The 13,560-nt window shown below is 37.1% G+C and overlaps 1 protein-coding gene across 2 annotated transcripts; it reads left to right on the top strand.

The window, feature by feature from the left end:
* Nucleotides 1–160: 160 nt before the first annotated feature.
* stau1 (staufen double-stranded RNA binding protein 1) lies at nt 161–13,512 on the top strand. Of its 2 annotated transcripts, none has more exons than XM_079629623.1 (15): nt 161–401; nt 2,221–2,565; nt 3,868–3,989; nt 4,076–4,256; nt 5,734–5,884; nt 6,050–6,221; nt 6,955–7,050; nt 7,196–7,408; nt 8,472–8,615; nt 9,029–9,175; nt 9,644–9,719; nt 9,858–10,180; nt 10,257–10,379; nt 11,803–11,882; nt 12,036–13,512. In XM_079629623.1, the coding sequence occupies exons 2-15, from the start codon at nt 2,376–2,378 to the stop codon at nt 12,121–12,123; spliced, it is 2,106 nt and encodes a 701-aa protein (XP_079485749.1). In that variant the 5' UTR covers nt 161–401; nt 2,221–2,375; the 3' UTR covers nt 12,124–13,512. The 2 variants fall into 2 exon arrangements, with proteins under 2 accessions (XP_079485749.1, XP_079485748.1); XM_079629622.1 differs by having other exon boundaries at nt 211–401; nt 9,855–10,180.
* Nucleotides 13,513–13,560: the final 48 nt, after the last annotated feature.

The following is a 13,560-nucleotide window of genomic DNA, read 5'->3' as shown; positions in this document are numbered from 1 at the left end:
TTTGTAAGAAGATTGAGTTACAGCCCCTCCACCCACCACCAATAACACAAGGCCCGCTTCACCAAACCACAAATATAACTCGGCAGATGCAGATTATGTTTAAATGAAAGTAATTCAATAGCCGAATGGTAATTTAAATGAGTAAAAATTATTTAAAGAAAACCTCTTATAATTTTAACCCCACAAATAACTGGCGTGATGTCATTTCCTGGCAGGGGCGGAAAATATCGGGCTATTCTCTTTAGTGTTTGCCCTGTCTACACTCACCCTCTCTACCTCTTCCCCGTTTTTTCATACTAAACCAGTCAAGAACCCCTTAAAATAAGACGAACCCGAACTGACACTACGCTTTAACATCGTAACTCATGGAGTAAATCACAACCGGGGAGAAATAAACTGAGGTGAGCTCTGGCTTTATTCAGCAGGAGCTTGCTGAGATGCGCGAGCTGCTAGTGTGTTAGCTCGAGCCATTCATATCAATGGATCTTCTTGCATATTGTTATAGCTGCTTTTTACTGAAATTCACATAGAATATTATGTTAACAGGGCTAATTTGGCTTTGTCATGCTTGATATAAATGTGTATAGTGGGTGTTTGTGTATCGCTGGCTTCGATACTTTCTTTGCAGGGGTAGGAGGAGTCTTGACAGCTGATATTTATTTTCACCAGTTTATGCGGTAGTTTAAAAATCAGTTTATGTTAAAATTCAGTAGACTTTGCATACTGAAGTGTAGCAGGAGAATATATTGTCCATACTTAAATATTTAAGCTGTGCTAATGTTAATTTAGGAAATATCAGTTTAATCTAAGTGACTGCCTGACTGTACATTGTTAATGGATGTTTTAACCCTTTAAGTTAGCCTACTGTTATTGTCAACTTTTTTGCATGGGTGATGTCTTTTTGTTATTAAGTAGACTTCCAGGAATTGTCAACCAATAAGAGGTTGCCATGTTACTGTAAAATGCTATGCTCAAACCTTTGCCGAAAAACCTGTTCTATAGCCTAGTCTTCTAACGTTACATAACGTTACATTTTTCCCTCTGATTGACAGTCAATACTTTTTATTAAGTAAACAGCCTTTAGTATAAGTCTAAAAAGGCCCACTCTTAGGTCGCAGTACGTGTAGTTCTTTAATGATTTTTACAGAGTAAATGTCAGAAAAACTTTTTTATGTTTTGTTTGTAATATTTAAAGATGACAATTTACTGGACTAAAGCAACTTCATGTTAAAATGTAAGTAGCAAATATGATATAACAGGCTTTTCAGAGACATTTATTTGTATGTCAATCATCATTGTATTGCCTGGTATTATAGGTTTGCCCACCAAAATCTAAGGGTTTAAATGTCTTCTTAATAAGACATGATATTGGGAGATATATAGTGACAAATATATGTGTGTGTGTGTGTGTGTGTGTGTGTGTGTGTATGCATTTTATGTAAGTATATTGTTATAAAAAAAATCTCTAATAAAAGTATTTAAACTATAGGCTATTAGTTTCATATTACTTTTTGGCCATATAAATAACTGCAACTGCACCAAATTGCATATTTTTGCTCCTCTAAACAATTCTGGGGTGTTTTTTCTCTCTCCCGGAGTTTGAGTTCCATATTCTCACTATATGAGCCTTAATTAAAGACCTTATGTATTAAAAATGATACAAAACATAAAACGCATGCAAACTTTTTTAAATATTTTTTTGTCTAAAGGTTTGGACTCTTAAAACTTTTGTAGATAATTTAAATTGTGTTGCTACGTTTAAATCTGTTTACACTGTTGGAACCCCAATCGCCATTAAAAATCTTGACAACCGTTATGGCGTCACTGGAATATTCAAATTAGTCTTATTTACTTTTAAACAAAATAGTATTACATCAAAAGTGGCAGTGCTTAGAAGTGAACAAGAACGATTAATTCACTTAACAAATTGTTCAAAAATACTGATTTGTTCACAGATTTTTCACTGCTAATATAGATGTACACTGCCAAGACAGTATCGTGCTGTGATGTATGTTAGTATACGTAAAGATGCAGCTTTTCATTTACTTTCTCAAATCCTAAAATCTAAGCTTACCAAATACGTTATTAACATTAATCTTTTGCTTTAGCACTATTATCTAATTTTTTTGGAAATGCAAATGTAGATTGATCTTTTGGTTGATTACGCATAACATATCTATGATAACGAATCTAGATCCTTTTTATTTTTCCACTCTGCAGGTAGAGCTTTGCAGTCGTCCTTCATTCTACAAACCCACTCATCCTGTTCTCTCTCTTTCACATACAACCCTTCTTTAATAAAGTTCTCTTCCTACCTGACTGCAAAGTCTATACCTGGTCAATCAATCAACCCATCTTCCTACCAGCCAATCAGAATGTCACAGCTTCAGTTCCAGGCGCCTGTCAACACTGCACCCAGTGCCGCCCCTTTACAGCTGGCCCCGCCCCAACCTGGGTTCAGCATTCCCTGTGCCACTGCTCCCTTACCCTCAGAGAGTGCCAGTCACCCGTTACGAAACTCCGCCCTGCCTTCTGCATCCGCCACGCCCTTCTGCAACCCCACAGGTTGGTGATAAAGTGCTTGGTGCATTTTTAGACAAAAATTGAGATAAAAAATTGAAGCTTTTTTAATGAATATGTTAGCCTTACTGTTATTGCTCCTAAACAATGGCAAATTTAGCATTTAATAGATATAAGCATTCAAAACTTAGTCTCTCATTTCCTCCAATATGGATCTCTGCACTTCAGCTTCTCGTCAGATTTCCTGTCTGAGCAAATGCTCTCTAGAATCTGCATTGTCCTGCCCCCAAATAGATACTGAATCTGGGGAATCTGTTTTAAAATCGGTCACTTATTTACACATTTACGGTACTATTTTCTACACTAGAGGATAGGGAACGATTCAGACAATGTGAATATGCTTTTATTGAGGTCAATGAAGTCCGGTTTTACGTTAGTGTCTCGTGAACCGCCGCAGCTCGCACAGTCTGCTCTGCTCCAGAGACACGATAGCACAGAGCGGATCATATGCGTGAGTCGGCGCATGCCAGAATACATATCGGACCCATTTGAATTTTGCACAGCATTCTATATTTTAAAGCTATATGGAGGATAGGAGAAATGTTTTAATAACATAATGTTTTAATAACATATTTCGCATCCACAACAATGGTTTGAAACTGTCTATTAAAACATGTTGAAAAACTACAGTTCAAAAGTTTAGGGTCGGTATGGTTATAATAAATTGATAAGTTAATACTTTTATTCAGGTAGGATGCATAAAATATATCAAATGTGAAGGTAGAAGGGTCCATGGAGGTCGAGGCCGAAGCCAACACAACCTGAATGGATTGAAAGTTGATTCAGGGTAACCAGTGGCCCGGTTCTCTGGACAATAACCCCGGGCTTAAGTGTGGGCCCCCCAGGTTCGCCTGGTAAAAAGGTGTAACATTTATTATGTTACCAAAAAAATCTGTTTTAAAATAAATGCTGCTCTTTAAAACTCCTACTATTAACCCAAAATATTATGCAGCACAACTGTTTTCAGCATTGATAATAAAAAATGTTTCTTGAGCACAAATCAGCATATTAGAAGGATTTCTGAAGGAAATAATATTTCATTTTTAATAATAATTAATATTTCACAATATTACGGTTTTTATCATATTTTTGAAACCTAAAAGTATTTATTTTAAAAACATTAAAACTTCTTGCCACCGACCCCAAACTTATGAACAGTAGTGTATTTTTCAAGCTTTTTTTAATGTACATGCAAAAACATCAGTACATGGTTTTACCCTGATAACAACATTATTTTCTTGGATTGGTTGAGTTTTAAAATGTTTTCTTTTTGATTTATTGATTTAGTATCTAACATGGCAAACCCTAAAGAGAAGACCCCAATGTGCTTGATAAACGAGTTAGCCCGTTACAATAAGATCCAACCTGAATACAAGCTACTCAGTGAACAAGGACCAGCCCACTCCAAGGTAAGACTTGGCACTTTACTATACACAAACACACACAACTATCTCTTCCCACCTGTCTGAACTTTCTGATGGTGTCTGTTGGTCAGATTTTCTCAGTGCGGTTATCTCTGGGGGATCAGCACTGGGATGCAGAGGGGACCAGTATCAAAAAAGCCCAGCACTCAGCAGCAACATGTGCCCTTGCCGAAACTACTCTCCCCAAACCCAGTCACAGAAGCCCCCGCCACCTTGGCAAGAACCCAGATGGGATCTACAAGTGCTCAGAGTGTACGTCCAATATTTTTTCTTTATCTTCTCAAAAGGATTAGTACGGAGCCCTGCACATAACATGCGGTCAAAAAATATATATATTGTGGCTACGAATTAAGAACTTGTTCACTCGTTTAAGTAAGTTGTATGCATAATATAATATTTAATTCCCTCATTTTAAAGGGATGGTTGGGAGTAAAATCAACCTAGGGTCCTTTGCACCATGACCTCGAGCCAAACACCCCACCAGAAGCCTTTTTTCCCTTGGTCGAACATTGAATAAGCTCTAACTTTAATAGAGATATCAGCCGAATGGCTTAGTGCAGGCGCTAACGGATCCAAGTTTGAATCTTGTAAATTACCACAATTCTCTCGTCTTCACATTGCCGAAACCTCCATGAATTGGGCTGTCGAGCTCCAAAAAGGCAAACGGTATCGTAAAAGAAGTCCATATGACTCACTTTGCTTTAGCCAGCTCTGTGTTCTGCAGAGTTTAGCTCCAACCCTAATCAAACACACCTGAACCATCTTACCAATTCAGGAGTACTTGAACATTACTGGCAGGTGTGTTGGAGCAGGGCTCTTCAGGAGAAGGGTTTCTGCTTTAGAGACTTCAAATGTACAGTCACATGAACTATTTTCATACACGGTGAGTAGATGATCTTTGATTTTAAATTTTTGGGTGAACTATTCCTTTAAAATTCCATATAAATGTATACTTTGTTTCCACTTATTTTAACCTTGAATACATCTGTTGTTGGAGTTAATCTTTGAAGTAATGTATAGTTTATTGTAGTTTTATTCAGCTAGGATGCATTAAATTGATCTTTAAGTGACCGTAAAGATCTTAAAATGTTACAAAAGATTTCTGTTTCAAATAAATGCTGTCCTTCTGAACTTTATATTCATCAAAGAATCCTGAAAAAAGAGCATCACAGTTTCCACAAAAATATTAAGTAGCACTGTTTTTAACACTGATAATATGTTAGAATGATTTCTGAAGGATCATGGAAATGGCTGCTGAAAATTCCCAGCACAAAATTACATTATTAAATTTTTTATATATATATTATTCCAAATTACAGGTCAAATGCTTGGGATCAGTAGGGATTATTTTATGAAAAATTGATCCAAAGTGACAGTAAAGACATTTATAAGGTTACAAAATATTTTTATTACAAATAAATGCTTTTATTCTGAACTTATTATTCACCAAAAATATTAAGCAGCACTACTGTTTTCAACTTCGATAATAATAAGAAATGTTTCTGCCATTAAATCAGCATATTCGAATCATTAATCATTAACATTAATCATGTACAGGCTGTTGGAAATGCAGCCTTGCCATCGGAGGAAAAATTAAATTTAAAAATTGTACAAATATTTCACAATATTGCTGCTTTTACAGTAATAGATTAAACCCCATGTAGGTTGAACGCCATGAATGTTAGCAGTGCAAGCAGCTGTTTGACATGCATCTCTCTCTCTCATGCAGATAACGTAACCCACACTGTGGAGCTTAATGCACTTTGTATGAAGTTGGGCAAGAAGCCCATCTATAAGCCTATAGATGCCTACCATGGGATGAGACCAGCATTCAACTACAACATCAGAGCACCTGGCCCTTATGCACGCTCCATGCAGCAGTATGCACTCTCTATTTGAATCTTTTGCTTATTGAATGATGTAAAATAGAAATGTTGGCTAAAATAGCCAGTGATTAATCTTATGTTTTGGGAGAAAAGCATAATATTATACTTGTATTTAGTATAGAACAATATTATATTATTCCCTTTTCTTCTCTTGATCAGTTATTACTACCCATTTCCTCCTGTGGGGCCAGTACTGTATCATATGGAGCTGTCTATCGGTGGACAACAGTTCCACGGCAAGGGCCGCACGCGTCAAGCAGCCAAACATGATGCTGCGGCCAAAGCTATCAAATACCTGCAGAAAGAGCCAATAATGCAGCAACTGTCTGAGGTGAGTTCTAATTTAGAACATGATGAATTGGCTGTCAGTAATGCCGGGTACACACTACACGATAATAGCCCCGACGTATGCCCAAAATTAGAGGCAAATCTTGACAGTCATGTAGTTTGAATGATCAAAGACGTGTCGCCGATGCCTGGGAGATATTTAGCATGCTAAATGTCTGGACTTGTCTGCAACTCAGAGTCATGCAGTGTGAAATGTGTTTTGACTGGAAGTTACATTGGTGATGACCTACAGCCAATGAGAGAGCAAGATTCAAAGCATGGGAAAGTTCAGGGGTAGAAGAACTAGGAGTCATACACCTGCAACAAAAGCATCAGCATGCATGGCTTCTCTTCTTCATATTCTTCTTCTTTCACTGCAAATTGATGCACAGCCGACTTGGGTCACATGTTTCTTACATGCAAAATTTTAACAAGAAGAAATCCGGTCTCATGCATGATCTTACATTTATTTCCTGTATCATTTCTAGCGTTTGTTTGGGAGCGGAACGTAGTTTGTAGACCAGACAGAGCTGTCGGCGATTCTTCCTATTGAAATGTTGTGTAACGTGACCAATCCGTCATGTAATGTGCACACAACACAACAACTTTGAAAATCGTGCTGTGTGTACCAAGCATTAGTCATTCTTGAAAAAGGGCTGCTTTCAATTCTTGAACCTAATAAATACAAGTAAAATGCAATTATCTGAAATTGTGAATAAACAATCCCTGGCATGTAGATGAAGGAAGAGCCATTACAAGAAAACCTTAACAAATCCGAGATCAGCCAAGTGTTCGAGATTGCACTGAAGCGCAACTTGCCTGTGAATTTCGAGGTATGTCATGATCCCATCATGCATAGGTTACAAATATACAAAAAAATACTTTCATGCACATTAGAAAATCTTCTTGCATGCATATCTCTGATGTCCAAACCACAAATTGTTCACTTTTTGTTTTAATTCTCCTCACTGTATACAGGTGCTAAAAGAGGCTGGGCCTCCTCACATGAAGAGCTTCATGGTGAGGGTTACTGTGGGCGAGTATTCAGGGGAGGGGGATGGCAAAAGCAAGAAGATCGCCAAGAAGCTAGCTGCCATCGCTGTGCTGGAGGAGCTTCGCGGACTGCCTCAACTACCGGTCACAGACAAAATACCACTGCGCATTAAAAAGAAAAGCAAGTCCATTATTAAGGTAGATGAGGACTTATACTTGGATGGGTTAATTTGATGGCTAGGGTGCTGTTCTGTTCAAAAACTTTGCTAATAAATTATTAAAGTTATTGATTTGTAATAGTTTGGCTTATTAAAATGTTAAACATTAATGTGATTATTAAAGTACCTAGTTAGAATGTAATTTGTAGTTATAGACCTGTACATCAGCCTGGGAAGTTGATCATCTTTTTTATCGATTATATTTAATTCAGAGAGTATTTATTTGGCCAATAACTGCATGTGGCTGATTGGCCAATTAGCTAAAGTGGTTACAAAATGTACCAACTTGCCTTAATGGATAAATCTTTGTATAGACATATTCTTTAGTGATTTTGTTATTCTACTGTTGAAAATTTTGGGGTCAGTAAATGTTTTTGAAAGAAGTCTCTTATGCTCACCAAGGCTGCATTTAAAGATACAGTACATATTACAATTTTAAATCATTTTTCTATTTGTAATTTATTCCTTTCATCAGCATCATTACTCCAGTCTTCAGTGTCAAATGATCCTTCAGAAATCATTCTAATAGGCTGATTTGGTACTCAAGTAACATTTCTTATTATTATCTATGTTGAAAACAGTTATGCTGCTTAATATTTTTGTACAAATCATTTTCAGGATTCTTTAATTGCCAGAGAGAGTAATGACATAACTTTAATTTTTGGGTGAACCAACCCTTTAAAATTGTCACTTTTAATCCATTAATTGTTGCTGCCAAATGAAAGTATTAATTTCTTTAAACTTTAAACATTGACTTGCAGACCCAACACTTTTGAACAGGTGTGCATATATGGGTGAATTCCTTTGTTTAAATATAACAATTTGACAGTGTATCTGAAATATCCCAAACTTAATTGATATTGTCTCAAATCAGGAAACGAGTGACGATACCAATGCAGACACTGGCTGTCATTCTATGTGCTTTTTCATGCCATTCATTGAATTAGTTAAATTATTGCCCCTTTCATCATATTCTCATTAATCTAAATGTATTGATCAACTGTGTCAATCTCTTTCTTAATGAATCTTGCACCCGCTCTCAGCTGCAGACCAGTCCAGAGTATGGTCAGGGCATGAACCCCATCAGCAGACTGGCTCAAATCCAGCAGGCTAAGAAAGAAAAAGAGCCAGAGTACGCGTTAGTGACGGAGAGAGGTCTGCCTCGACGCCGAGAGTTTGTCATGCAGGTACTCCATCAGAGTGAAGATTCTGTTCTCTGACTCAGCATTTTTATAATAGTTCAGTGCACATTTTGTGTGAAGGCCATGTTCTTCTGGCCATCATTTGCATATACAACCTGCAAAAGTGCTTCTTGTTAGAAATGTTCCCGGAAAAGTAATGCGTGTATCGTTTTCTGCTTTTTCTCTCATACTGAGTTACTCTGTATGGAGATGGTTTCTTAAAATGTTCATGCATTGTATACCCTGAATAAGGCTCTTAAGCTGAAATGCGTTGGTATTACTTAGTTTATTAAAGTTCCCCTTACCACTAGTGTTGCTGGATTCCCTTTTTGTTGTCTGCTTTCATGAACCTTGTGAGCTGATAGTCACTCCAGATCTAACCTTACTAGTACTTACTGTTTTTTTTCTCTCTCGCTCAGGTGTCAATTGCGGGTCAGAATGCAGAGGGAATGGGTCCTAGTAAAAAAGTGGCCAAACGAAATGCAGCCGAGAAGATGCTGGAGCTTCTGGGCTTCAAAGTGCCTCAGCCACAACCACCCAAACCAGCATTGAAAACAGATGAGAAAGTGAGTGTCTGCTTATTAGCAGAATTTACTTTGCATCTAAAATTTATAACTAAAAGGTAAATATTTGCCAGATAAATACATAATCTGGAATAAAAAAATATTTATTTTAACAACAATATACAAGCCAAGTATTTAATTTGTAAAATAATAATTTTCGATTGTCTTTTTATAATATGACGCCTAATAATTTTATCACCCAGCTGAAATGTTTGAATACGGGGAACATTTTTGCTGCTATATATTTGGAAGGGGGTCATCATCATATTTGGGGCTATTTGGCATCAAAACGTTTGACAATCCCTGAATTTATCCAGAAAATGAAAATGATTATTTGCTCATTTTCATCTTGTTCCAATCCTGCACAGCTTTCTTTCCACCATGGAACATAAACGGAAACATATGAGTGTCAACTAAAAGTGTTAGTGTAAAAAGTTAAAGAGTCCTTTTTTTTCATTTTTCTTTATAAAGGCACCTGCTAAGAAACCTGGAGATGGACGAAAAGTGACCTTCTTTGAACCGGGATCTGTGGACAAGGCTGGTCTTGGTATGTGTTGTCCAGTCATTTGTCATATTCAGCTGCTATCATCAATATAGATGTGGTCATATGTACATAGTCCTTGTATCATTGTTCATTTTAGTGAATATCATTGCTTGCGATTGACACTTGTGTTTCTCAAAGCAGTCAACAAGGAAGAAGATTTCCGAATTCCTTTTCTCAGCCATCAGCAGCTTCCTGCTGGCATTTTACCCATGGTGCCTGAGGTGGCACAGGCGGTGGGTGCCAACCAGGGACCCCATGCAAAAGACTACGGTCGCACAGCTCCCCCCAACCCAGCCATGGCCACAGTAACGGCCATGATTGCCAATGAGCTGCTGTACGCTGGCACGTCCCCGACCGCCGAAGGTATACTTAAGACCAAAAACAGCTTTGCACACAGACCCCACGGACCCCTTACCAGACCATCCGAACAGCTCAGCTACCTGGCCACTGTACAGGGATTACAGGTATTGAATATAATAACACACTTGTTATCGCCCAATGATTTCGCTCAACCAATCTTTTTTTTTTTTTTTTTCACAGGTTGAATATAAAGACTTTCCCAAAAATAACAAGAATGAGTTTGTGTCTCTGATCAACTGCTCCTCTCAGCCCCCTCTCATCAGCCACGGCATTGGCAAGGATGTGGAGTCCTGCCATGACATGGTAAATCTTTTTTATTTTATTTTATTAATTAATACATTCAGCAAGGAGACATTGCAATGATCAAAAGTGGAAGTTAAGGTTACGTTAACGTAACAATGATGTACTAAAAACAGAAAGTTTTTCGGCTACAGACGACAACATTGTCAAAGCGACCTGCGACAAAAGACTAAAATGCTGTATTATACTGCCAGACCAGTAGTTGGCGATGTAACTTTGTAAAGAAACACTGTGCACCTATAGACTGAACACATAATACGCATGCGCATTACGTCTCCATTTTCACAAATTCGCATTTATGTAGTTTACACAAAGACAATTAACGGTATTGTTTTCAAAAACATGCACTTTGAAACCCCTTTTTCAAAAGTTTGTGTTTTCAGGCCCTCAAAATGCTGTTGTCGTGTAAATGAGCGACCAAAATGCATGACAAGTTTAGTTGTAAATGGGGGTGGAAAGTTCTGCGCGTGATCCACTGAAAATGCACACATTAAAGCACACCGATGCAGCTGGATCATTTCCATAATGACCAACGGAATCTACCAAGAGCTTGGTAATCGATATGTTCGGATGACATCTTCTGGCATTCCAAATAAATGAATAAATTAAAATTCTCCACCGTCTAACACACACTCTCTCTGTCCTCTGCAATACTTCTCCAACTAGCGTAGCCATGTCAAGCCTAAAATGGGTTAAGGCATGCTTTTTTGGGCATTAAATAATTGCACAGTTACCAGTAAATTGACTACTGCAAACATTAAAAAAATCATGTTGCATGGTTGATTTAAATCTGCTCGCATAAATTTTGCATCTGAAAGTAAAAACTACTACATGCGTATGTAATAAGGTCAGTCACGAAAATAACTGTCCACGCCTTTTCACTGCTAATTTTATCTCTGGTAAATAAAATGGCAAAAAAGGATTTGCGCTAGGTCTAAACCTAATAATGTTACAAAAGATTTTCAATAAATGTTCTTTTGTACTTTCTATTCATTGAAGAATCCTGAAACAAAACAATTTATAACAATTTCCACAAAAATATTAAGCAGCACGGGGTTTTATTGTGTTTTTAATTTTTAAAAACTATTTTTAACATTGATAATAATAAGAAATGCTACTTGGTCACCAAATTATCAATGATCATTTGACATTGAAAACTGGAGTAATGGCTGCTGAAAACTCACAGGAAAATGTAAATTTTAAAACATTAAAATCTATAAACCGTTCATTTAAAATCGCAGTAATATTTCACAATATTACTATTTTTAACCGTATTTTTGATCAAATAAATGCAGCCTTGGTGAGCATCAAATACTTCTTTCCAAAACATTTAAAAGTCTTTTTATCTTGGTAGTTAAAGATTACTGTGGAAGATCTATCTCTACTTGTATCTTGTTTTCTGCAATGCCTCTTTTTCTCCGGACAGGCTGCGTTGAACATCCTGAAGCTCCTGTCAGAACTTGACCAGCAGTCCAATGAGCGCACAGCTAATGGACCAATGTCAGGGTCAGTATTGTACGGTCTTATCAATTTTACATGAACATGAACTAGTTGTATTAATATTGGCATGCATTCAGAGTAATGTTCTTTGTAGATGCCTTCCAGAGTGATTTGAACACATTTTTTTAGAATTCTTCTCATCCGTCTCCCCCTCCACAGGTGCAACAAACAGGACCTAGAGGGCAGTGCATTATTAAAACCGGCTAACTCAAGCACCATCGGAAAGACTCTGGATGGCACAGTGTAGAATTGACTATTTGATTGGTCGTTTTATTTGCGAAACACTAGAGAAAAGTCAGAAGCAGAGTTTTGATTGGCTACTCAAAAAGGCCTTTGAGTAATTCTGAATTTATCTTGGATTTAAATTCATTTAGAGTATTCAAAACTTGCAGTTCAACAAGATTGAGAGAGGTTCATGTTTAATGTGCACATGCGGTGATACATTTTTAAACGCTAAGGCTTTGGAGAAGTCGCCTCATCATATCCAGTGAAGTGGTGGTTTTGTTTTTGTTGTTATATTGTAAAATGATTATTGTGAAGTTTGACGATTCGATTGGCTTTTCTTCATTGTTCCAAGGAAGTCATGTATTCAGTGTCATAATTTTATTTTCTCGCTTTTATTTTTCTATTTTTTTTTTTTTAACGTTGTATTATAGGAACCCAGCGAGTTGGGTTGTATTAGCGCTGTTGTGAAGTGCAGTATAAAACCCCGTTGAAGGATATGATGAAGCTCTCAAACACGTCTCTGCTGTGGCGGTTTCTCTTCAGTGCTTTTTGAGTTACAATGATGACCATAACACTCTCAAAAAAAAAATCATCTTCATTTTCATGTAGGTCTGGGGAAATGTTTTTGTGACTTCAGTGTAGAGCGTGTGGTGGTGTTTTTTGTTGTGCGAGTGAGTGAGTGAGTGAGTGTGTATGTATGTATAAAGCACGATATTGTTCAGTCATGTCAGTTAAACTGATGCATTCTCCTATCAGTGTTGACCCCACCCACTCTCTGCCAGTTGCATCCTGTTTTCCTCATGGAATATGAGTAAAAATGATGTGCCTCTTGCACAAAAAAACTGTGTGTGTTCTGTAAATGCTACAATTGGGGATATCATGGTCATGGAATACCTGTAAAAATCAGGGGTTTTTTTCATATCAGATTTTAAAGGCCTAAAAAATGTATCTGAAGAATAACTATAAAAGCTATTTTTATATTAGGAATCTATTAATTTTACTTTGAGTACAATTTCTGTTCTCAAAACTTAGAAAAATCACAAATTACTGGTGAAAGTGATGTAAAAATGTGTGGGCATTCTATATAAATGGGGCCAAGAGTGAGCAGTGTTGGGGAAAGTTACTTTTAAAAGTACAATTTTGTTACTTCCTAAAAAACGAATTGCATTACTTGGTTACTTTTTAATGGAAAGTAATGTGTTACGTTACTTTATTTTTATTAACAAAAAAAACTTTCTATTTTTGGCAAATGTAAAGGCCCTTTAACACAAAGTGAAATGAAAAAAACCTCAGGCTGAAGGCAATGGAAATTCACGCCTGTACTGTAGAGGGCGCAACTCAAACCTTTCAGCTGTGCTGCCATTCTGGATTGCAGAAAAATAGGACACAGAAGGAAGTTCAACACTTGAGCAATAAAAAACAAAACAAAATGTGATGCTTAACTAAAGGCATTTTTGCT

The sequence above is a fragment of the Phoxinus phoxinus genome (genome assembly GCF_949152265.1).
Source record: "Phoxinus phoxinus genome assembly, chromosome: 11".
Lineage (NCBI taxonomy): Eukaryota > Metazoa > Chordata > Actinopteri > Cypriniformes > Leuciscidae > Phoxinus > Phoxinus phoxinus.
The sequence above is the reverse complement of the archived record's forward strand: the minus strand, read 5'-3'. Positions and strand labels throughout refer to the sequence as shown.